This window comes from Mytilus galloprovincialis, chromosome 3, assembly GCF_965363235.1.
Source record: "Mytilus galloprovincialis chromosome 3, xbMytGall1.hap1.1, whole genome shotgun sequence".
Lineage (NCBI taxonomy): Eukaryota > Metazoa > Mollusca > Bivalvia > Mytilida > Mytilidae > Mytilus > Mytilus galloprovincialis.
The window spans coordinates 6,657,640-6,682,444 of record NC_134840.1 but is presented as its reverse complement, the minus strand read 5'-3'; the positions used below and the strand labels follow the sequence as shown (position 1 = coordinate 6,682,444).

The window sequence follows — 24,805 nt, the reverse complement described above, 5'->3', positions numbered from 1 at the left end:
CGCATTTTTTATGCGCACATATCTAATTAGCATACTTAATCTGAATCTATTACAAGCTTAACACAACTAGGGGACAGAACTCGTTAGTCCTTCGATTTGGTTCCAAATTATTTATAACAAAAACTTTAGAAATACAAGAACAAGAAAAATACACACTTACTCTTATTACAAAATATTACCAAATGGTGAAAAACTTTATTAAAATTATAAGAAAACATTGGAACAATCTGCAAAAAAAAAAACAAAGAATGCAGTGAAATTTTAAATCAAGTGTCTATTATAGCATTTAAACGTAACAAAACCTTGCGAAATCAGGGTAACACAGTTGGAAGACTTTTGAAAAGGGACCCATGCTTAAACGATTTTAAGTTAAAAAAAAATCCCGATACACTGGTAGTAATGATCTGAATTATAGGCAACAAACTTATGAATATGAGCGATGTTAAGTCTTGAAATTTATTACGAATGTTGGTTGAAGGAATAGCATTTCGTTAGTGACAAGAAATCTTGAGATCAAGATATTAATCTGTTGAATTATTCATCTCATGAATATTCATTAATAATTTGCATATTAATCTCAGTGTGTATTTTTGAAATCTCAGTGTGTAATTAACAATTTTCAGTGTGTGTTTTTCAATTTATTTCATCTCAGTGTGTCTTTTTAAATCTCAGTGTGTAATTTTGAATTCTCAGTGTGTGTTTTTTGTTTTTTTAAATCTCAGTGTGTAATTTCGATTTCTCAGTGTGTTATTTTAGGTTTTTAAATCTCAGTGTGTATTCTTTTTCGAAAAAAGGGTTTAAACATAGTTTTGACGAGAACGGCTTGCCATAATATATCGTACCTAAACTAAATCATTAGAGAACAAATATAAGAGGACTATGGATAAATGTATTACAAAATGTAATATTTATTATGTATAGTGGTATTAAATAAAGAGTTTTATATAATGTGGAAAATTAAAAAAAAACAATTCGGTGAAATGTATACAAAATGTTTGAAGTCAAAGGAGAGAATTAGCCATGAGTGTTAGAAAAGACTAAGACACTAAAAACTCACAGTAATCGATAAACACGAGACAAAACTTGAAAAAGAGGTGTGCAACTTATAGATGCTAGGTAGAGTGAGAAATCCTGTATACACTTCTTGTTGCTTTTGCTAATTGTGTTTAAGTCTTAAGTTTCATAGCTAATGAATATAAGAGGTTGTGACATGACTGCCAATGAAAGAAAACAAGCTAATGAATATAAGAGGTTGTGATATGACTGTGAAACAACAAGAAAACATGGTAATGAATATAAGAGGTTGTGACATGACTGCCAATGTAAAAACAATCCACCAGAGACAAACAAAAGTACTTTAGTAGATGACAAAATGATAAACTTATAGAACGAGAAAACCAACGGCCTCATAATCGTTAAAACATAATACTAAAAAGTAAATAAATACACTAACCATTGTATTACAGGCTCCTATTTTTGAATGCTGTTTCAGTAAAAATTTAATTCATTTGTTTGAATCATAAATATTTTATAATCTCAGCATAACGATTCATCTTGGTTATACAAGTTATCAAACTGCGATGAGTGAATAATAACATTGGTTATACAAGTTATCAAACTGCGATGAGTGAATAATAACATTGGTTACACAGTTACTTTTGCATATGTACTATTTCTGTACTTAAATTCCGTAGTACTGGACATTTACTTTTAATATTTAGTACTATTTCTTTACTTTAGAATTAATGTAATATTTAGGTACTTGTATTTTCCAGTACTTGATTTGTACTTAAAATATTGGTACAAAAATAATACCAAGAATGATCACAGTATTCCATGTTAACTTTATGAGATTTGAAAAAGACAAACTTTCAAAATACTACAAATGTAACCGTACAACCAAAAATCTGTATTACTTAAATATCAAGTACAAATCAAGTACTGTAAAAAACAGGTACCTAAATATAACTGTTATTCTTAAGTAACAAAATAGTACTGAATATTAAAAGTAGATTTCCAGTACTACAGATTTTTGATACAGATATAGTACCTGTGCAAAAGTAGCTGTGTATATAAGTTATCAAACTGCGATGAGTGAATAATAACATTGGTTATACAAGTTATCAAACTGCGATGAGTGAATAATAACATTGGTTATACAAGCTATCAAACTGTGATGAATGAATAATAACATTGTTATACAAGTTATCAAACTGTGATGAGTGAATAATAACATTGTTATACAAGCTATCAAACTGCGATGAGTGAATAATAACATTGTTATACAAGCTATCAAACTGCGATGAGATGAATGAATAATAACATTGTTATACAAGTTATCAAACTGCGATGAGTGAATAATAACATTGTTATACAAGCTATCAAACTGTGATGAATGAATAATAACATTGTTATACAAGTTATCAAACTGTGATGAATGAATAATAACATTGTTATACAAGTTATCAAACTGCGATGAGTGAATAATAACATTGTTATACAAGCTATCAAACTGTGATGAATGAATAACATTGTTATACAAGTTATCAAACTGCGATGAGTGAATAATAACACCGAGAACATGTCTAAAGCTAGCAAATGAACAAGTCAAATTTGCATGGATTAAGCTATTATTTTTAAATCTGCTTGCTCATCAATCTCGTCAATTATTCAGTACTTATAAGTCCTTGGCTTTGGAAATTTATGATGAAGGAATTTCAAAAAGGCGATCAATTAATCAAGTTTTAGAATAAAAAAAGTTCTGCACGGGTCCAATAATATGAAGCTACCTACTGTGGTTCATCTTTGGGTGGTTTAAACAACTTCATCACATGTACACCTTGGTACGATCGCTTTATTGAATCAAATATATCGTCTTCATCTTCAAAGTCAACTGCTAGGTCCTGGTGGTGTCTCTTTCTCCAAAGTGATCGGACAAATCTGACAGGTAAGCTTATAGAAAGGTACAAATGACAAAGCAGCTCGGGTAGACTTCGAGCTATTATAAGGAGCACGGATGTCTGAAACATAAATTATTATAACAGTATTATATAGTATTATTTTCGCTTACTAGCACTATGTTGATACTTCTAGTCGTGGACTGATATTGTCACTGAGTGTACCATCGTATAAGTAGTCAGTACTTCGTTGAAGAAATGATTTATAACATACTTCCATACAATTTTCAATGTTAATCAAAAATTAATGAAAAAATAAAGATTTCAGCTCCCTCAGGTAAAATTTACATTTAACAAACCTGTCTATTCCTTTTATGTATTTATAAATTCTAAGCTTTCAAATATTTAGTTTTCAGTGTTCCCGATGGTGGTTTATCCATCAAAACGCTTCTTACACGCGAATTCGCCAATTTTGCCACAGTTTCACAACCAGATGCTCCGCGGGCGCAGCTTTATACGACCGCAGAGGTCGAACCCTGAACAGTTGGGGCAAGTATGGACACAACATTCAAGCTTGATACAGCTCTGAATTTGGATTGTGATTAAATAGTTGACACAGCAAAGGTTTCTGACACAGAATGAATGTTGTCTAATGAACTTTAAAAAATGTTTTTTTTTTTCCTTTTGAGCAATACACTATGCTGTTGAATATAAATCCCCTGAAAAAAATTTTGAAGAAAAATTCTTTTTAATTTCTTCAATCTGAAATGAGAAAAATTTTACCCCCTCCCAAATTTTTTTTCACCTTCCCCGTTTTCTTATTCCCAAAGATATCTCAATTCAAATTTCTAATCGAGCTGGCAACAATAACTTCTCATTTAAATATACATCATAAAATATCGAAATATAAAATGATATACAGTCATGGTTAAAATTAATATCAATTAACAGTAACTTCTAACAATAAATTTACTACTACAATCTTCGCATCTCAAGACAATTATTTCTTAATACATATAATTTTCAAGCAGTGTACGGGAGGTAATAAAGTTATCAAACATATGTATAATAGTGTTCTTTAAATTTCAATTGGATTACCTCCCCTTCATTGCTTTTAAAGTGTCTATATTGTCCTTTAACCAGAACAAACCTTGTTTCCCCTAATTGCTTAATGATTTGAGCCATAACCCCCCATAACCATCCCTCTGTAGTATGGAAACTTGTGGTAAAATTTCAGAGAGATTTATACACCTAAACACAAGTAATTGACTGAAAACTACAAAAATGATTATTTGAGTCCCTTTTTTGGCCCCTCACTTATAGAAACCCCCTGCCCCCCCCCCCCTGAAGCAATAAACCCAAGGCTCAATTCCATCCTTTCCTTTCTAGTAAGAAACCTTGTAGTATAATTTCAGAGAGATCCATACACTTAAACACAAGTTATTGTCTGTAAACTAGAAAAATGCTTCTTTTTGGTACTTTTTTGGTCCTTCTTTACTTAATGTTCAGAGATATAAACCCCAAACTGAATCCAAGACTTCCCTTCGGTATATGGAACCGTGTGGTACAATGTCAGAGAGATCGATTCTCTTAAACACAAGTTATCGTCTCGAAACTAGAAAAAAGCTTGATTTTGGCCCTTTTTTGGCCCCTAAATACTGCATAAATTGAGCAATTACCCCAAAAATTCAATCCCAGCCTTCCTTAAAATTCTGATATGGAACCTTGTAGTACAATATAAGAGAGATCCATAACTTACACACAAGTTATTGTTAAGAAACAACAAAAAATCTTAATATTGGCCCCTTGTTGGCCCTTTATTCCTAAACTGTTGGCACCATAACCCTCATATTTATCAGAACCTTCTTTTTGTGGTATTAAACATTGTGGTATAATTTCAGAGCAATTGAAACACTAATATACAAGTTATTGTCATGAAAGTAGAAAAATGCTTGTTTTGGCCCCTTTTTGGCCCCTAATTCCTAAACAGAACCATCATCCCCATAATCAATCCCGACCGCTCTTTTGTGGTATTGAACCTACTTATTGAATTTCATAGAGATCAATTGACTTAAACTCAAATTATTGTCCGGAAACCAAATGTGTCTTCGGACGACGACGACGACGACGACATCACACCATTATACGACGCAAATTTTTTTTTTGCGTTCGTATAAAAACTTACCACAGACAAATTATCACAGTAAAAATTCCTGAAGAAAACGATGAGTGTAAAAGCCCAGGCATATAGAGTGCCTACTGCAAATCCAAGGGTTGAGTTGGCAGTAATTGCGGTAAACAAGGGCATAAAATCCAATCCATAAATCACCATTGATAACAGTACAGCAAACACTGGAAATAAAATGAACTTTAACTAACATTATCAGATAATAACCTTACATTACACAGCAAATGATCGAGAATTTTTGTTTATATCAAAAAAGTGTTCTTTTACACAGAATTGGTCATTTTAAATAATCTAACCCATATTTCCTGAAATGAAAAAGTTGTTACCAAGAAGATTTTTTAGTATGATCTAGCCTGTTTTTAATAAATTTATGACTAAGTGGTTTCGTTTGAATTCATAGTTACAGCCATACGCAGTGTCTGATCATAATATACTAGAGACAGTCGACAACATATCATTATGATAAGCCAAGAAAATAATACAAGTATTAAAAATGAATAGACGGACAAACAGGATTAATTGAATAATTAAACATGATCGGCTATGAACTAGCTCTTATTTGGATACTTAGTTTTTTATCTTTTGTCTATGTGTTTTAGATTTTGTGTTATGTGTCGATCTGACGAGTCAAATAAAGGCAACAGTAGTAATACCGGTGTTTAAAAAAATTTTAATTGACTCTTACAATGTGTATGTATGTTGTAATATAACACCACTGTCCTGTGTTATTAGAGGGTTTATCATTCACAAAAAGGTTTAATTCCACCACATTCATAAATCAGGTCATTGGGGTTTTTTTCGTTTGATTAGTTTCACGTTTTTTTTATAATTTGGTCTTTTATAGTTACCCATGGGATGGGTTGTACTCATTGGCGAAGGTGTAAGTACGATTGGAAATTGTGTTATGTCTTATTGTTTGTGGTTGGAATTCAGAATTTTCGGTACATTTCAAGTAGGTCTTCTTTGTCAGTACAGTCGAGATAATTTCCATTTTTCATGGGTTAAGTATTGTTTTAGTCTAAATAATTATAACATCGTCACAGCAATAATTTAAAATAGAATTTCAAGACCGTCATAATCATGATAATAATTTGCACTAGTATTGTGAAAATAATTGTTAATTTTTGGATCTTATCATAGTATGAATTTCAAGATTACCTGTGATAATATATACATCACTTTTTGTGGCGTTGATCCATTTAATTGACGCACATTTTATTGTGTCCTGTGCTGATTTTACTCCATGTTAGATGTTTGTTGTTATTCTCAGGTTGACATGTTGTAATGTATATTTATATTATTTATTTATGTATTTTTCTGTTTTGACTGTGATTGCATTCGATTGTATTGTATTCCTGTCACGTATTGTTGTCATTTTAGTGGTATTTTCAACATTGCCATATAAACGGGAGGTTTGGCTAGCCATAAAACTAAGTTCAACCCACCATTTTTTACTTAAAATGACATCTACCAAGGAGTATGCCAGATTTTATCAATAGTTCGTTTCTATGTATGTTTGCGTTTGTTTTTGTTGCAGTTCAGTGTTGTTTTCCTCTTATAGCAGATGTGTTTCCCTCGGTTTTATTTTGTAACCTGGATTTGTTTTCTCTTAATCGATTTCTGCCTTTTAAACAGCAGTATACTACTGTTGCATGTATTTAAAGTACAAAGGTGCTTTAAATGGGTATTAAAGATGTTTTTTAATTTGGTGCATCGACTGTCCACGTAACATTTTTATGTATATGTACCTTTTACTGTATATTCAATGATTTCTTTGATATTAGTTGTCAGTTTTAGATGTGACTAATAGTATTAAGTCTAAATCATTTCTTTGAGTACCTTTAATATATGCAGCACCACCCAACTCCACTGCATATTTTTGTTCGAAAATAACACTTGAACACAAAGTCGCTGTGGCCCCAAACGCTGCTGCATACGACACTCTACTAGATCTACCCATGATATCCATTGGACTGAAACAGAGTAAAACATCAATATATCATAAAAAAACAAACATGTACTGGACCTTACCAAGGATAGTCTAAAAAACATATGGGTAAGACATTCTAACAAGTTAAATAAAACTGAAAAACACCAAGAGGCCATCATACATTTTTCTCAGCAACGTGTTTTCAATGACCCGTCCTTACTAACATCTTTTGAAAGACATTTTTACCTATTATATAGATATAAGAACATGTGGTATGAGTACTAATTATCTTTTGAAAGACATTTTACCTATTATATAGATATAACAACATGTGGTATGAGTACTAATTATCTTTGAAAGACATTTTACCTATTATATAGATATTAAGAACATGTGGTTTGAGTACTAATTATCTTTGAAAGACATTTTACCTATTATATAGATATAAGAACATGTGGTATGAGTACTAATTATCTTTGAAAGACATTTTACATATTATATAGATACAAACTGTATAAGAACATGTGGTATGAGTACTAATTATCTTTGAAAGATATAAGAACATGTGGTATGAGTACTAATTATCTTTGAAAGACATTTTACATATTATATAGATACAAACTGTATAAGAACATGTGGTATGAGTACTAATTATCTTTGAAAGACATTTTACCTATTATATAGATATAAGAACATGTGGTATGAGTACTAATTATCTTTGAAAGACATTTTACCTATTATATAGATATAAGAACATGTGGTATGAGTACTAATTATCTTTTGAAAGACATGTTTACCTATTATATAGATATAAGAACATGTGGTATGAGAACTTATTATCTTTTGAAAGACATTTTTACCTATCATATACATGTAGATATAAGAACATGTGGTATGAGTGCTAATGAGACAATGGGGTATGTCTGTTCGTTTTGTTCCCACATCGTTGTCAATATTATGGAATGTTATGCGACTGTAATACAAGTGAGAGGTTTAGCTAGCTATAAAACCAGGTCAAATCCACTATTATCTACATAAGAAAAGCCTGTACCAAGTTAGGAATGTGACAGTTGTTATCCATTTGTTTTAGATGTTTGAGCTTTTGGTTTTCCAATTTGATTATTAGGGACTTTCCGTTTTGAATCTTCATCGGTTTTCGCTTTTTGTGATTTTACAATAAATCCGTATTCCTTTATTTTTTATTTCAATAAATTTAATTCATCTCGTCTAAATTACTTTTAATTCATGTATAACGGGTTATAACATAAATCTTACTTACTATACAACACCAGGTCTCCCAGACAGACATTGCAGACACTTATGCACACGCTTATCAGCAAAAGCCAGGAGTAATGTAAACACAACCTAAAGAATTAGAAGAATCTATTACAGATTTCATTTATCTTATGTCCATACTTATATGTTGTAAACGTTAACTATGCAGTCATTCGTTTATTTGTAAACTGGAAAAGGCACAGAGGGGTCAACAAACAGCTTTTAACCGTTTACCATGTCGTTTAGTGAGAAAAGAGACATTTCTTACAATCATGGATGACAGTTTAATTTCTAAAATGGCGTTGTGAGTAATGTTTCAGGAACTGGTAAGTGGTTGTATATGTTACTGTTTATTATATTTGTATTTCGTTTATTGTTTGGTGCATAAATCAGGCCGTTAATTTTCACGTTTGCATTGTTCTAAATTTGTCATTCATTAGCATTTTAAATATTACTATGCGCTATGGCCTTTGCTCATTATTGAAGGCTGTACGGTTACTTAGTATTTGTGTTACGTCATTTGATATTTAGTGAGGAGTTGTATCTTTGGCAATCGTTCTACCTAAGTCATCATTTAATGGTAAATGAATAAAGGAAAGATTCGCGTATCTCCAAGCAAGTAATAGCTTGTCAAATAGCTTGTCTTATTCTTACTAAAATTACATTATCAGTGACCAATGATCGTCATATACCTTGCTTTTAAAATGTGCTCTTGTAAATATGACTCCCTTTGCTTATTTTCTGTCCAAGATTATGATACTTGGATCGACTACATTGTATGGAGTGTACATTTTTCTACTGGTTGAATTTTGCGCGAGTTAAAAGTGGTGTATACTTGTATCCATCTGATGAGTTGAGCCTTTTTCAACTGATTTTTGTAGTTCGTTCTTTTGTTGTACTGTTACACCACTGTCCCAGGTTAAGGGAGGGTTGGGATACCGCTATCATGTTTAACCCCGCCATATTCTATATGCATGTGCCTGTCCCAAGTCTGGCATATTGGATTTTGACCTTCATACATATAGTGTATGTTAAGCTGGTGTTTTGTAACAAAAAATACATCCTAAAATTTTAATTTACTGTTCGTCTTGATGGTAATTTGTTTTTATCGTTCTAGAAATAAAAAACAAGAACAATGTTCAAATGCCTTCTGTGAATAGGAGTCTGGTCGCGCGTATGTTATACTTGGTAACACAATGATAAATCACTGTAACGTGTAACCAGGCGTTTATATATATCACAAACGTCCGTTCCAGTAAATACTTGGATCCAGTTGTCCAAACAATACGGTAATACTAAACACTACAACTATCTATTTTATACACAATGAACTAAAATATGCACGGGCTCTTTGCCGATATAAAGTAACAACAGACAACTATATATACAACTATAATACAATAAAACAGTCTGTCCTCAAGATGGGACGGTCTGTCACTAAAAGTCAGTATGGCTGGTACAGTCTGTCTTAATCCGACAGTGTATGCCGATACAACCTGTCCTCCAGATGGGACAGTCTATCACTTCCAGACAGTGCGGGCTGGTATAGTGAAGAAAAAAATAGACAAAATATGGAAATTTTATATTTCCATTAAAAGAAAGAGAAAGAATGCTTAATTCGAATAAAAGGAAATATAGATTTTATAAGAAAGTTAAATTATAATGCTTAAAATATAAAGAAAATTCTTATTAGAAGAATTGAATAAAATTAATGTAACCCTTTAAAATGGATTGATGATGAAGAATATAATTTTAAATATTAAAGGAAGTTAGAAACTTGTAAATAGAATTAAAAGTTAATTATATCATTTCACAGATATTTTGTACATAGTATTACGTAAAGTTTATATCAAAGAGCATGTTAATTAAGTCTCTTTTGTAAGTACTAGATGTCAAATACTTTTAGCTAATAAAGACTTTTATAAAGTAAATAGATAAATCCTAGTAAAAAATGTCAATTGTATTTGGGAAGTATTTTAATTTAAAAGAACAAAGGGAATTATTTATCTTCTTTGTTTATAGGTAAAAGTTCGATAATCCGTTTACTAGGGACGCTAAGAATTAAGTCAAAATGATTGACAAAAGCTTAAATGGTCAGCAGGTAATTGATGACCAATGAAATTAATTATGGGAAGTCGTTTTAATTACTATTTGGCATTTCATTGGAGAAATAGAAGAAGTTCTTAAAGCCAAAGGTCATGTGACTGAAATATCGAATATCCAAAATTATGTTTTAGCGTCACTTGATCTTTGGAACCTGAAAATAAAACATCATTTTACAGAACTTCTGTCTATTTTAGTAACTTGCAATACAGAAAAGAAAAACCCCCTACAATCAGCACAACAGTGGTACAACTTGTCCTCCGAGTGGGACAGTCGGTCACTACCAGACAGTTCGTATGGGTACAGCCTGTCATCCGAACGGGACAGTCTGCTCTGTCAACTTCCTATGTAAGACCAACTTGTACCCAGTACAAGTTGTCGTCAGTACAAGTTGTCCTTGACGGTATCACTTACAGCTATGTAACGTGCCTACTCTTGTACACTGGTCTTCCTCTGTAAGAATATCGACAGAAGCCGAAGGCTGTTCCTCACCCTCTTATCTACCCCAGGGAGAATATACTATTTTCTGAATAGGGGTGTTCTCTAAATGTTCCCGATACCGAACACAACAATGCCTCCCAAACACCCCATACCCTTGGACCCAACCACTGACTTTCCCGCCAAACGTCTAAACTTGTCTAACTCTTTATCTAGCGTAAACCATGCATTGATACAATAAGATCCTACTTATTAGTAACCTTAACGACCAATAAACATTACATCACCATGAAAATTCCTCTACATTAGAGAGAATGCCTAAAAAATGGAAACAAATGGATTGCTGTCTAGATATTTGCTATGTCGTTCCTGGTATCTTTCAATACACTCTAGACAATCTATATGGGCGTGCATAAACAATCCTTCAAAGCCAAATAAGAACAGAAATATTACTTCCATCACTTCCCGTTCAAAGTTCGACAGATATAGAGAGCATATATAATACTGCAGTGTCAATGGATAATAATACAGGAGAGGATACATTTTGTACGTTTGGTGCGAGGGAGTAGGTTTTTCCAAAGCCTCTTTTAGTATTTTTGTAGAATATTTGTGTCTTGCTTCAGTTTTAAATTAAATTTCTTACCGCTGGTATCAGAAGAAACTGGTATAGTTGTTTATGTGGTATTACTTCTGTACAAACGGCACTGAAAACAAAATAGTTAAACTTTTATCATGTTACACTTAAATTAAAATTCTGACAAAAATTCATAGCTTTAAATAAAGCAACCAGAAGAAGATAATACAACAGAAAACAAATCTTTAGCCCCGCCACATTCTGTATGTGCGTGCCTGCCCTAAGTCAGGAGTATGTAATTCAGTGTAGTTTGTTGCTGTGTTACATGTTTGCTTTTTGTTCATTTTTTGGTACATTAATTGACGGTGGCGGTAATGCGTCGCCAGTTAAATTAATTTGCGACCATCAATTCGCCAATTGATGATGACGTAGCTTAAAATACAATACAGTTATCTCCTAAATTTAAAATTAATTCAAAAACTGTATAACATCAAATTGCAATCTAACAATATTTTCATGCCAGGAATGGGCAGGTGATTCTCTCGGGAACTAACATTCAACCGGCAAACTATAATATATAAATTTTAAAAAACAAGATGGCTCACAAAAGAGAGTCTTAAATATTTGTTCATTTTATAATGATGGTAATATACATACTCGCTTTGTGATGAGTTGCTATCTTGAAAGCTATTGTATACTGACTCGAGAGGTGAAAGGAATTCCAAAGACATCGGAAATTATTTATCTGAAACATATAAACATCAATTAATTTAATGAATTATAATTGTTTGAGCAGAATAACGACACTTTTTAACAGTTGAACTGCTTTGTATAAATGATCCCAATGAACGATAATTTAAACAGTTGAACTGTTTCGTATAAATGATCCCAATGAACGATAATTTAAACAGTTGAACTGTTTCGTATAAATGATCCCAATGAACGATAATTTAAACAGTTGAACTGCTTCGTATAAATGATCCCAATGAACGATAATTTAAACAGTTGAACTGTTTCGTATAAATGATCTCAATGAACGATAATTTAAACAGTTGAACTGCTTCGTATAAATGATCCCAATGAACGATAATTTAAACAGTTGAACTGTTTCGTATAAATGATCCCAATGAACGATAATTTAAACAGTTGAACTGTTTCGTATAAATGATCCCAATGAACGATAATTTAAACAGTTGAACTGTTTCGTATAAATGATCCCAATGAACGATAATTTAAACAGTTGAACTGTTTCGTATAAATGATCCCAATGAACGATAATTTAAACAGTTGAACTGCTTCGTATTAATGATCCCAATGAACGATAATTTAAACAGTTGAACTGCTTCGTATAATTGATCCCAATGAACGATAATTTAAACAGTTGAACTGCTTCGTATAAATGATCCCAATGAACGATAATTTAAACAGTTGAACTGCTTCGTATTAATGATCCCAATGAACGATAATTTAAACAGTTGAACTGCTTCGTATTAATGATCCCAATGAACGATAATTTAAACAGTTGAACTGCTTCGTATAAATGATCCCAATGAACGATAATTTAAACAGTTGAACTGCTTCGTATAAATGATCCCAATGAACGATAAAATCTTCACATTGTTAGAAGTATTTTGCAATGAATTTATTTTGAAATATTAAGTTATATGTATTTATTAACCAACTAAGTACATTATTACCAAAAATGACTATTTATTAAAAAATTACATATTTTCTGTAATAGCCCTGTTTTTCTGTAATGGCCCTGTTTTTTTCTGTAATGGCCCTGTTTTTCTGTAATGGCTCTGTTTTTTTGTAATGGCCCTGTATTAATGCCCAGTTTGTCTGTATTAAGCCCAGTTAGTTTTTTTTTAATAAAGTTAATAAAATTAAGTTGTAAAGAGTATAATACCTTTTTGTATTTTATTTTATTTAGTAACCAGCAACTAACATTAAAGAACCATATAAAGGGATCACTGTTCATCCTGTTTTTCAACACATAACTTCTTTCAACTTTATTTGGATATTTGGTATATTTAAAGCTTTATCATGATGAAGTACAAATTATTTTTTTCAAACTAAACTGTCATTAAAAGAGTAAGAGAGTACATCAAGTTGGTAGCAACACATATACTTTTGTTCAGTTGGTTAATAAATGTATTTAGAAATGGGTGTTTTTATAATGGCCCTGTTATATGTCCTCGGTCAGTAATAATGGCCTCGGATGTCTGTAATGGCCCTCGGCGTTGCCTCGGGCCATTACAGACTTCCTCGACCATTATTACAGACCTTGGACATATAAAAGGGCCATTATAAAAACACCCATTCATTAATACTATAATAATACCTTATCGTGGTCACGTGTATTTAGTTTGAAATAGGTGTTGTTGGAAAAATACGATTTATAAATAATTGCTATAGTTTTTCTGTAATTTGTCGCTACGTTATTTGTATGACAACTCGAATAGATCATTTCATGAAAATATGACATTAACCAATATCCGTATATCTTTGTACTCACAGTCTATTTGTAGGTCCTAAAAGCTTTAAAAGGTTCCCTTTTCGTATTTTTTTTTTTTATGGAAAGTTTATGCAGATTCCTTTATGCAAATTTTCGGCAGTATATTTAGGAATGATTATTTAACGAACACAATCATCAAGATAACGGTAAGAATTGACGAATTCATCAATTAATCCGGAGAAAGTGTTCACCATTGAACGTGCAGTTATTGCATTTCAATACCAAAGTTAGAAGCTGGACTAGACATTCAGTTGGTGGGCATAAGGTGTTGCGACAGTTCCAGACTTCATACAGGCTTCAATATCATCGTCTTGTGGATGTTCACACTCAACGATGACTATTTTCTTTAGATTAATGGAACAGAAATGGGAACAAAGATGACCCCGTCTTCTGCCAATATTTTTGCGAGTAAATTAGAACTTCAAATTCTCAATTATTATCTTAATAAACCTCTCTCTTTGTTCTCTCTCTGAACAAGAACTCAATGTGTTGATTCAACATGTCGACGATGCCCACTCCGCAATGTAATTCTCTTATGAAATCTCTGACTATAAGATCCCATTTCTTAACACTGCTACGCAAGTGAAGTGTTGAATCATATTTACAGATCTGTAATTAATGTAATGCAAGGTTACAGGCAACCAGCAGTCTCCTCCTCCTTTAATTTGCAATCCTAAACAATGCACAAAGAGCATTCCCTATAGCCAGGCCATACGAATTAAACAAATTTGCTCCACCAAATTAAATCATGTAAATGAAAATAATATAAGGGAAATTAATTTTTTCCGGAGTATGTATTAACAGATTGTTCTATGTAAAATAATTCCCAACATCTAATAAGGACTAGTGAGGCACTTTTAGAAATTTCATGTTGGTCATATGTTCAACTGCCAAAAAATTACGAAATTACAATCTCCAAAAAAACAACAAACAACGGCAAACTGTATCTAGAATGAATTCATAAAGAGTTGCACATTTCCTAGGTATATACATACATCGTGCAAAAGATAAAAGGCGACTAGGTTGGGAGTTTATTACTCAAAACGGGTACACTCTTCTCCCGCTCGCCTGTAATATAAAAAAGAAGATGTGGTATGATTGCCAATGAGACAACTATCCACAAAAGACCAAAATGACACAGACATTAACAACTATAGGTCACCGTACGGCCTTCAACAATGAGCAAAGCCCATACCGCATAGTCAGCTATAATAGGCCCCGATAAGACAACGTAAAACAATTCAAACGAGAAATCTAACGGCCTTATTTGTGTAAAAAAATGAACGAAAAACAAATATGTAACACATAAACAAACGAAAACCACTGAATTACAGGCTCCTGACTTGGGACAGGCACATACATAAATAATGTGGCGGTGTTAAACATGTAAGTTCATCAGCCTAACAGCTGAATTTCATAATATTGTATGATAAGTCGGTTCTGAATGGTGTATAATAACCCATCCGAAATTTCTGACCAAATATAAGGAATATTTATAATGAAATTTTATATGATTCAAAGGGCAATGAAGGGACGTTTGTTATAAGAAAAACAAATATACGTGGATATCGTTATGATGTTATGCAGTTTAAACCAAAAATTCATCTGATACACAGGTATTTTAAATCTTGTGTTTTGATACGATACACGCTTTTTAAGTCTAATTTGTCAACCTCAGCGTCGCTTTTATACCATTGCGTAGCACGTCTAGTATAATAATGCAGGTTAAATATTTGAAACCAATGACCACATGAGAGAGGTTTAATAATATTGCATTTCTTAAAAAAAAAAAGAAAGACCGAAAATAGGACATAACAATTCTAATATATTGATAGAGATTTAGAAACGTTTAGTGAAATTAAAAAATAAGTTAATTACAAATGGTCATAAAACTAAAAATAATATATATAAAAAACGATCACAAAAATAATTAAAAAAAAGTTTCCTGTGTGAAACTGAAATATCTTTATTTAGAAAAATTAACTGCTGTCTGTATTATATATATGTTTGGTTCTTTCGAATCTTAATTATATAAAGCAAATACATATCTAGGTAACGGTAAGTGTTTTTACTTTTATTAATGAAATGTAATTTAGACGGACCTTTACTGATTTTGACCATATACAGTGATTCATAATTGAGTTCATAATATAGGTATTGTTTGTCCCCCGCACACAAACCCCACACACCACGTTTTAAATCATGCACCTCGCCATTTCTATATATCGGTTTGAGTTCTATACACTTTAAAAACAGCATGTACTAAACAAAGAATCTGACATAATTTTAATTCTATTGTTTATTTTGCTGTGTATATTTACCTATGTAGTACACAAACCGGCAATTGATTTTTGCTTATGTAATTAAAGAGTTGTCCATAATAGGTCATACTAATAGGTCGGAATGATAATCTACCGTGACGATATTCTTTTATTTTAGATGGATATTATATTGGTCAAGCCGGGATGCTACTGCGTCAGTTGAATGGATGGTGGGGTCATTAACTGTACTTTCCTCTCTATGAATGGATAGGCTTGTCCATTACATATTTATTTAAGAAACCCATTGGACAAATTGTGTATTCACTGCCAAAAATATCACATATATGTTGAGTGTATACAATTAGGGTGGAAAATTCATCTAACACATTAGATTAGAATTTCAATAATATATTGAAGCCATTAAAGTATTGCTTTAGAAGTTCCAAAATACATGAAAATAAACGAAATGTTGTAGATATTGCACACGTTGTCTTTAAACTGAATGAATGAAAATATCTATTATATACAGTTCAGTCGGTTAAAGAGCTCTTAAGAGCTCATGTTCTTTGTTATTATGTATATATGCAACCCGACTTTAAATAAAGATTACAATGCGTATAGTATCTAGTGATGAAAAGATCAATTGAACGATCGAAAACTTGTATGTATTCATCATTGTATATCAAATAATGTTTACACGAGCAAACTGTTTTGTATGTAAGAAAACGTTAATACATTCACCTTTAGTGATCATTCAAAATTATTCTAAACATTATAAGATAAGGTTTTATTTAATCAGACGTGAATATAGATTTTTTGAAAGGGTCAAATACTATAATTATTTACTAACCTTGTTTTTGCTCCATACAAACTTATTCCATACCAATTTTGAAATATCAATGTATACCTATTTTATTACACTCCTTTAATAGCACATAGTTTACCTGTATAGATAATAGAGTAGGAAATATGTGTTTAAATAATTGTGTAGGATTTCACTTTAAGTCTCTACTTTGGTGCATAATGAAGCTTATGGACGTAAAGAAAATTAAAGGGACAACAAGTTCAGATCGAGGGACAAATTCCCTCTGTCTATTTTCAATTGAACAGAAAATCACCCATGCGGAAACCCGGTTGAAATAGAACAAAAGAATCGAAGCTCTTTGTTAGAGAAGGCGATAAATACTTACTGTAATGTTGATCAATGTTTACTATAGTAACAAAAAATTTAAAAGTTAATAGAAACAAATAAAATGACGATTTTCTTCTCAATTACGAAGTGTTCTATTATAAAAACACCATTTGCATAGGGTTTCAATTTATCTATTACATAGTTAAGCAGAAAAATTAGACATCAAGTCGACGACATGGGTATCTATCAAGTTGGATGTAGAAAATGCATAACTTCCGATTTTTTTGAAAAAAATTACCACGACGGAGAACATATCAATCTATTAGTTCAGAAATTTTCGTGTCTGCCCTTCCATTATGTGACTCAAGAAAACATTCTAAAAAATTGGTAACAATTGTACCGAAAAGAGAAAATCGAGTGCACCTTTTTATGTTAGGGCGTGTTTGAGTTGAATATTTTGTCTTGAAAACGTACAAAGCAAGAATATTTGATACATCGCTTCAGATTCTATCATTTTTATATATTAAACCTACAGGTTGACTTTATAACATAAAAAAATCAGAGTACTAAAAGACGAAATATATGGGTCAAGTGAAATACCTATCCAATGAATCATAAAAACAGAGTAGGTGTGTTAGAATATCTATTTTTCACTAAAAGTACTTGACGACAGTCTTTCAAGTTGGATGATGAAAATGCATATCTTCGAACAAAAAATATTTTTGTGTGTGTGATAACTAAAGGTTTATAGTCTTCAACCATTAAAAAAATCTAGTCTGCCCTTCCACGAAATATTTAATTAGAATTTTTTTAAATGTTTATGAATTTTCAAAAATTCTACCGGACAACCGATTAGACAATAGTTTTAAGTTGAATCAATGCAGACAAGATCATTAACTGATGCTCATTAGCTAGAAGATACATTTGTCTTTTAAAATACAACTGACATATAAGGATCGTAATAATACTATGCTAATAAATTTATCGGTTTTCAAGAGCACAAATTGGCAGCGCGTCATCCCTACAATGGCTTCTGTTTTGACGATTGTGAAAATTAAATGGCGTAATGAGGAGATAATTTTGACGAAGTAGAATCCTGACTGCACCTGATTGTTAAATGTGTGTAAATGTACGCTTCTGATGTCGTCCGTGCAATGTTTTCATAATTGTATTATAGGATCAGAAACGTCACTTTTAGGACAATAAATATAAGAAGCAAGTATGTAAGCACAAATAATACATAAATTAAACAATTATTCAATATCATAAAAGAACAATTTATATATTAAAAATGAATAGAACAAAAATTGCCCTTTCCTTTCCCCCTCTCTTTTCCCTTTTCTCGATTACTATATAAGCCTTTTTCAACTGATTTTTATAGTTCGTTCTTATGTTGTACTGTTATACCACTGTCCCAGGTTAGTGGGAGAGTTGGGATACCTCTAACATGTTTAACACCGCCACATTTTATATGTATGTGCCTGTCCCAAGTCAGGAGCCTGTAATTCAGTGGTTGTCGTTTGTTTATGTGTTACTTTTTTTTTTTTTTTTTTTTTTCGAGTTTTCGTATATAAATAAGGCCGTTAGTTTTCTCGTTTGAATTGTTTTGCATTGTCATTTCGGGGCCTTTTATAGCTGACTATGCGGTATGGGTTTTGTTCGTTGTTGAAGGCCGTACGGTGACTTGCAGCTGTTAATTTCTGTGTCATTTTGGTCTCTTGTGGAGTGTTGTCTCATTGGCAATCATACCATATCTTTTTTTTTTATCTTTTTTTTTTTACATATATATATATATAGATTCTACCACTGCATCGAGTGTGATACGATATTTATCCACTCGAGACAGTTAAATTTTCAAATTTAAAACGCAAGGCTCGCCGAGCGTTTTAAATATTTAAAATTTAACTGCCGAGAGTGGATAAATATCGTATTACACGAGATTTGGTGGTAGAATCTGTTTCTCTAATGATTTTCTAACATTATGCAGGCAAACTTAAAACGCGAGGTGTTGCAGAACTGAAGTATTTAGATACGTATACGTATCAAAGTATTCATATGCGTGTTTGGTTATAGAAATAACCTTCGGCTAAATTGTTGAACTTCGCACTCGTTATGAATTTAATCTTTTTGACCAATTATTTATTTTTTTATGCAGATAGTTTATTTCTTTTAAACTACTAGTATACTAATTAGGGGGGGGTGGGGGGTGGGGCTATGATGAACTTTGAAAAAAAAGTCAGTAAGAGACACTTTTTGCCAAAAAAAACAACATAAAACACAAAGACAGGATGAAAATTTATGTCAAAGTCAGGATAAACTTATAAAAAAGGCAGATCCGATTAGAGTGAAAAATAAAAAATATAGGACAGAGATTACAACTAAAAAAATGCAGGACAAAATCTTTTATCCTAGCCCCCCCCCCCCCCCCTTCCGTTAAAATCAAATGGTAGCCCCCTTTCAAAGGATTTGTATAGTATAGTTATATACAAACCCTCGATTTAACAAAACACAACAGAGGTAGATTAAGGGAGAGGCCCCACTCCCCTTTTTGAGGGAAAAATTTGATTGATTATATGTGGATTCACTGAAGCATGACTGGAACGGCCCCCTCTTATGAACAAATTTTGTATCCTCCATGGCACAGAGTAGAGGTGGCTAGGTACTTGGAAATTAAAAAAAGAAACAAAGTACAGATCTGAGAGTCTCTACTGTTGTTTCATTTACTAGTATTTTAGAAATGTAGATGAAATACGCAAGCCACCATCCCAATGTAACATACTTTTCCCATGACATTTTTGCATGTATTTTACAAGGCAAAACCGAATATTGCCAATCGTTTTATTTCAAGGCGTCAAGAGATTTTATTTTGAGCTCTACAATTCAAAAGTAAAATAATATCTTTATCCCATCCCCCTACCTTTCAAGATCTAGCTATTGTATTGTTTTTTTTTTATATGTATACATGTCTATTTAAATATCGTACTCCCATCAAAGTGGTTCATATTAATTTAAACAGCTCCCCTTCTACAAAAACTTCGAAGATTTTATCACACGTCAAAAAGGTTCTGGCAGTATTTTAATTTACCTAACGTGCTAATTGCAAAGTTTGATTGGTTGAGCTCAAAAGTAAACCTTTTTGATACATAAGATACGTTGGGGGAACATTCCATTCATGATGCTGTTATTTCATTGGCTGTACGATACGTACAGAAGATTCACAAGAAGGTTCCATTTTATTTGTCATGCTAATCAAGCGGACCTTGATCGGCTTCGATGTACTCTTTATCTGATTCATATGTACAGAGGCGGTTCAGTGGTATCTCAGGGTGCCCGGCCCTCTTTTGTGGGAAACATCTTATTGATTATATAGGGAATCACTGAAAAATGAGTGGGGCGCGCCAATCTTTGGCAGTCGGTGCCCCCCCCCCCCCCCCCACCCCTTTACGAAAATTTCTGGATCAACCAATACATGTATATTCAATCATTGTTTTTTATGACACGTGATAGATTTGTGATTGTTTTTTTCATGTAACAAAAATAAATTCAGCGTCCTATTCAAAGCGGTATAAAATGTATTGATACTATTAAACTGCTACACACAATTTAAAGATTTAATTATACGTCAAATACGTTCTTAGAATATTGCACACAATTTGATTGGTTGTGGTAAACAGTTAACCGTATAATCTTCCACTGCACAAAATATGAATCACAAAGAAATGTTCTTATATCAAAATTGTCCTATTTTAAAAATTATGACAAACAATCTAAAACTGAGGATGAATATATCAAACTATTACTTAATAACAAGTGTAGAAAAACACTTAGATTAATATCATCTTTTATTAATCAATCATTTGAATTAAGGAAAAATTTCCTTATAAATGAGTAATATGAACAATTTGAAGCTATAACATACAATACACTTATGTCAGTAGTCTATTCTTACAAATTAACCTATATACATTGATATTTATAACTGCACATTTCATTGTTCGAAATGTGCCCAATGATATGCTATGTAGTATTTATTGTTTAATTGCTGCTTCATTACTATTAGTATACTAGTTGTATGGGCCGTTGCCAATTATTGTAATTGAGTTTGTGCCAATAAAATATTTGTATTTGTATTTGTATTTGTATTGATACATCGGATACGTTGGAGGAGCATTCCATTTCTGAAGCGGTTTTTTCATTGGCTGTTTGATACGTTTGAAGCTTCACAGGAATGTTCCATTTTATTTGTCGTGCTAATCAAGCGGATATAATGTGTTCTTTATGTATTTTTTCAGCAATTTGTATAGTGTCTGATGTGTTTTCCGGAAACTTAAATGGAATACACTATTTTAAGTATACAACGCCAAATGAGAAATTAATATTTCGTTAAACACGACTATGTATTGAGTCTATATAGACAACATTAAACTCAAACATGCATTCATTCAAAGATTGCGAAAGTTGAGCACACTTTTGACATGAGGCATGTTTGAAATTTACATAAAAAATGATACAAGAAACGAAAAATTGTTAAGCTTTTTCACATTCAAATTAAAGGTTGAGTTTACTTGGTGATAATGGATTATAAAATTATGTGAAATATCATGAGTGAACATTACAACTTAGAAGTTCTGATTTTTTTCAAGATATAATATATAATCATAATACTATTCCTATAATATAAGACGCTGCAGGTTCATAGCATTTACATTCAACGTTTTTTATCGGATATTTTTTTTTCCCTATCAATGTTGAACCGCAACGTCGTATAACAACCATCCATTTTCTCGTAGCAAAAAAATAAATTAATAATCCACTGCCAAAACAAATAAAACTATTAGGAACAACCTAAATATGAATGAAAGTAACTTCTTACTGCATTAATAGTTTAAAATAATGTTCCTAATCCATCACTTTTATCGTCAGTTGACAAACAATTTTTTCACGCCATTGTGTTTCAAAATATATGTGCCGATCCTTTATTTTAAGGATTGAGTGAACGAAACGAATTTGACGATAATATTTATAATCAGTATTGTACAACGTACGAAAAATACGAATGGGGTTTACACGTTTACAGAATAGAGAACAATAGGCAAAAAACATAAAGAATAGAAAAATATGGGTTCTATTTTTTTTTTTAATTTGATGATATGCACCCCCCCCCCCCCCACACACACACACACACCTCCCAGAAAACAAACGGTATATGTATATTGTTTACAGTTGAAAAGAATAATGTCCAAAATACAGTTATAATGTATCAACAGATTATTAAAAATATGTTAAACATAAATTATAAGTATAACTTATTCATTAAGCGAGTCAGTTCCTACCCAATAATTCTTGTGGGCTAGTCAATCGATATTCGGTGAAATCTAGCATGTCGCTACACTTCCATAACAGTACTGTCAAATTTTGATTTTCAAATGCGATTTCGCGAGTTCACATAACGGGCGGGGGGGGGGGGGGGACAAACTAATTATCCTTCACAAAAAGTTCTCTACTCCAAAGTGTTAATTGAGCATCAACAGAAATCATGAGCGAGTTCTAAGAGCAGGCGAAGTTATAAATGTCTTTGGAAATATGAGTTCATGTAACGGGGGCGTGCGAGCCAAATTCACCAAATGAATGTTCACTAGTCAATAGAACGGGCGATGCGATGAATGTCTTTCGAAATACGATTTCGAACGTTCATGAAATCTGCTAGCTGCTAACGGTATGAAAGAGGGACGAAAGATACCAGAGGAACAGTCAAACTCATAAATCGAAAATAAAACTGACAACGCCTGGCTAAAAATGAAAGAAGAAAAACAGATAAACAATAGAACATATGGCACAACATAGAAAACTAAAGAATAAGCAACACGAACCCCACCAAAAACTAGTGGTGATCTCAGGTGCTCCGGAAGGGTAAGCAGATCCTGCTCCACATGTGGCACCCGTCGTGTTGCTTATGTTATAACAAATCCGGTAAATAGTCTCCTGCTCCACATGTGGCACCCGTAGTTTTGCTTATGTTATAACAAATCCGGTAAATAGTCTATTTCGGTAGGTCACATTCATGAAAGGGTAATAAAGTTGTAATGTTCCATGAGAGTGCATCAATGTGAGAGCGAGCGTGGCAATTCATGATTTCCAAGTACAGGTTCATAAAACAGAGGTGAGCTATTCTCATTCACCAAATGTTCTTTTGTAAGTTGTTAAGTATAACAAGATATTAATTTCCAGTTGTGAGGGGCGATACATGTCCTTCAAAATACGAGTTCATACAACGGAGTGAGCAAGTCAGTTATCTTGTCCAAGCTTTTAAGAATGAACATGAATCAATTGCGAGTTGTGAGAGCGGGCGAGGCGATGATCCTTCAAAATACGAGTTCATACAAAAGTGAGCGAGCCAATTCTCATTCACCAAAAGTTCTCTTGTCCAAATTGTTAAGCATCAGCAGTAATGAAGTTCTAGTTGTGAGAGCGGATGAGTGGATACATATCTTTCAAAATACGAGTTCATACAACGGGGGTGAGCGAGCCAATTCTCATTCACCAAACGTTTTCTTGTATGTATAGATAGAAATAAATAATACCGGGCGAGGCAATATTTGTATTGCAAAATTCTAGTTGTTACAAAGAATAATAGCCAGTTGTTAGAGAAGAAAGTTCAAGAAAGAATGCAATTTTAATCTCTCGGTGTTTGTAGAAACTCTTCAACACTAAATTTGCTCCTTTCTTGACAAGAACACGGGTTTTTTCAACACTCTGCACAATATTTACAGGAAAGACAACGACAGTGCTGCAAATCGCATCTCTTTGCATTTCTTTGTATCTGATGTATCTTCTTTGAAGTTGTCTACGGTCAATGAATTTACAATTTGACGTCTGATACAAGTGCTGGTGTTTTTTATGATATCGCGTATACATTTGCCGGTGGTTTTGAGCGACAAAGTAAAGCTATCATAGTAAGATAAAACTGAATCCATCTGTGCCATCCCTAGTACATTTTTCAGTTTCTTGCCAATAGGACAATACTGATTTTGGACATTTAATTATTAAACTTTTCATACATATGTTGTTGTCGCAATTTTACCATTGTTTTGTTGTGCGTTATGAGATTTCTCATTGAAGGACTTAACATATTAATATTGTTTAAAGAAAATAAGTTTTTTTTTTAAATAGTACATAAAGTCGTTTAAAATAAGAAAAAGAAAGGGAAAAGCGGCCGCCAGCTTAACAGCACAAGAAACATGAAAAATATTGTAATGCATAAATTCAATTTATATTGGTTTGCGTAATTCGTGTATAATTCATAACATTTGAATTACTTTTTAATTACAAAATACTTATAGAATCACATTTTACCGTTTATTGATTTACATTTAACACCAGACTCTGCATATGACCGGTGAGCTATGCATTAACTGTATAACTATATATTATATAAAAGTCGCTCGGGAAAGATTTTGGATAAGAAAGTTACGGACAGTTTCCTCAGAGG

The 24,805-nt window shown here is 32.4% G+C and overlaps 1 protein-coding gene across 3 annotated transcripts in view; it reads right to left on the bottom strand.

Annotated features, from left to right (window-relative positions):
- The window catches only part of LOC143067059 (receptor for retinol uptake stra6-like), a 41,451-nt gene extending 24,203 nt beyond the window's left edge, over positions 1–17,248 (bottom strand). For 2 of the 3 annotated variants that reach the window (XR_012975837.1, XM_076240061.1), the window contains exons 1-7: positions 17,035–17,248; positions 12,063–12,150; positions 11,475–11,535; positions 8,295–8,380; positions 6,925–7,058; positions 5,083–5,249; positions 2,794–3,020 (exon numbers count right to left, since the gene is read on the bottom strand). Coding sequence is in view for 2 of the 3 variants with exons in the window: in XM_076240061.1 (XP_076096176.1) it covers positions 2,794–3,020; positions 5,083–5,249; positions 6,925–7,058; positions 8,295–8,380; positions 11,475–11,535; positions 12,063–12,136 (749 nt within the window). In the remaining variant the exon portion in view is untranslated. The remainder of the gene's footprint in view (positions 1–2,793; positions 3,021–5,082; positions 5,250–6,924; positions 7,059–8,294; positions 8,381–11,474; positions 11,536–12,062; positions 12,151–17,034) is intronic. The other variant, XM_076240062.1, reaches the window with a different exon arrangement.
- Positions 17,249–24,805: the final 7,557 nt, after the last annotated feature.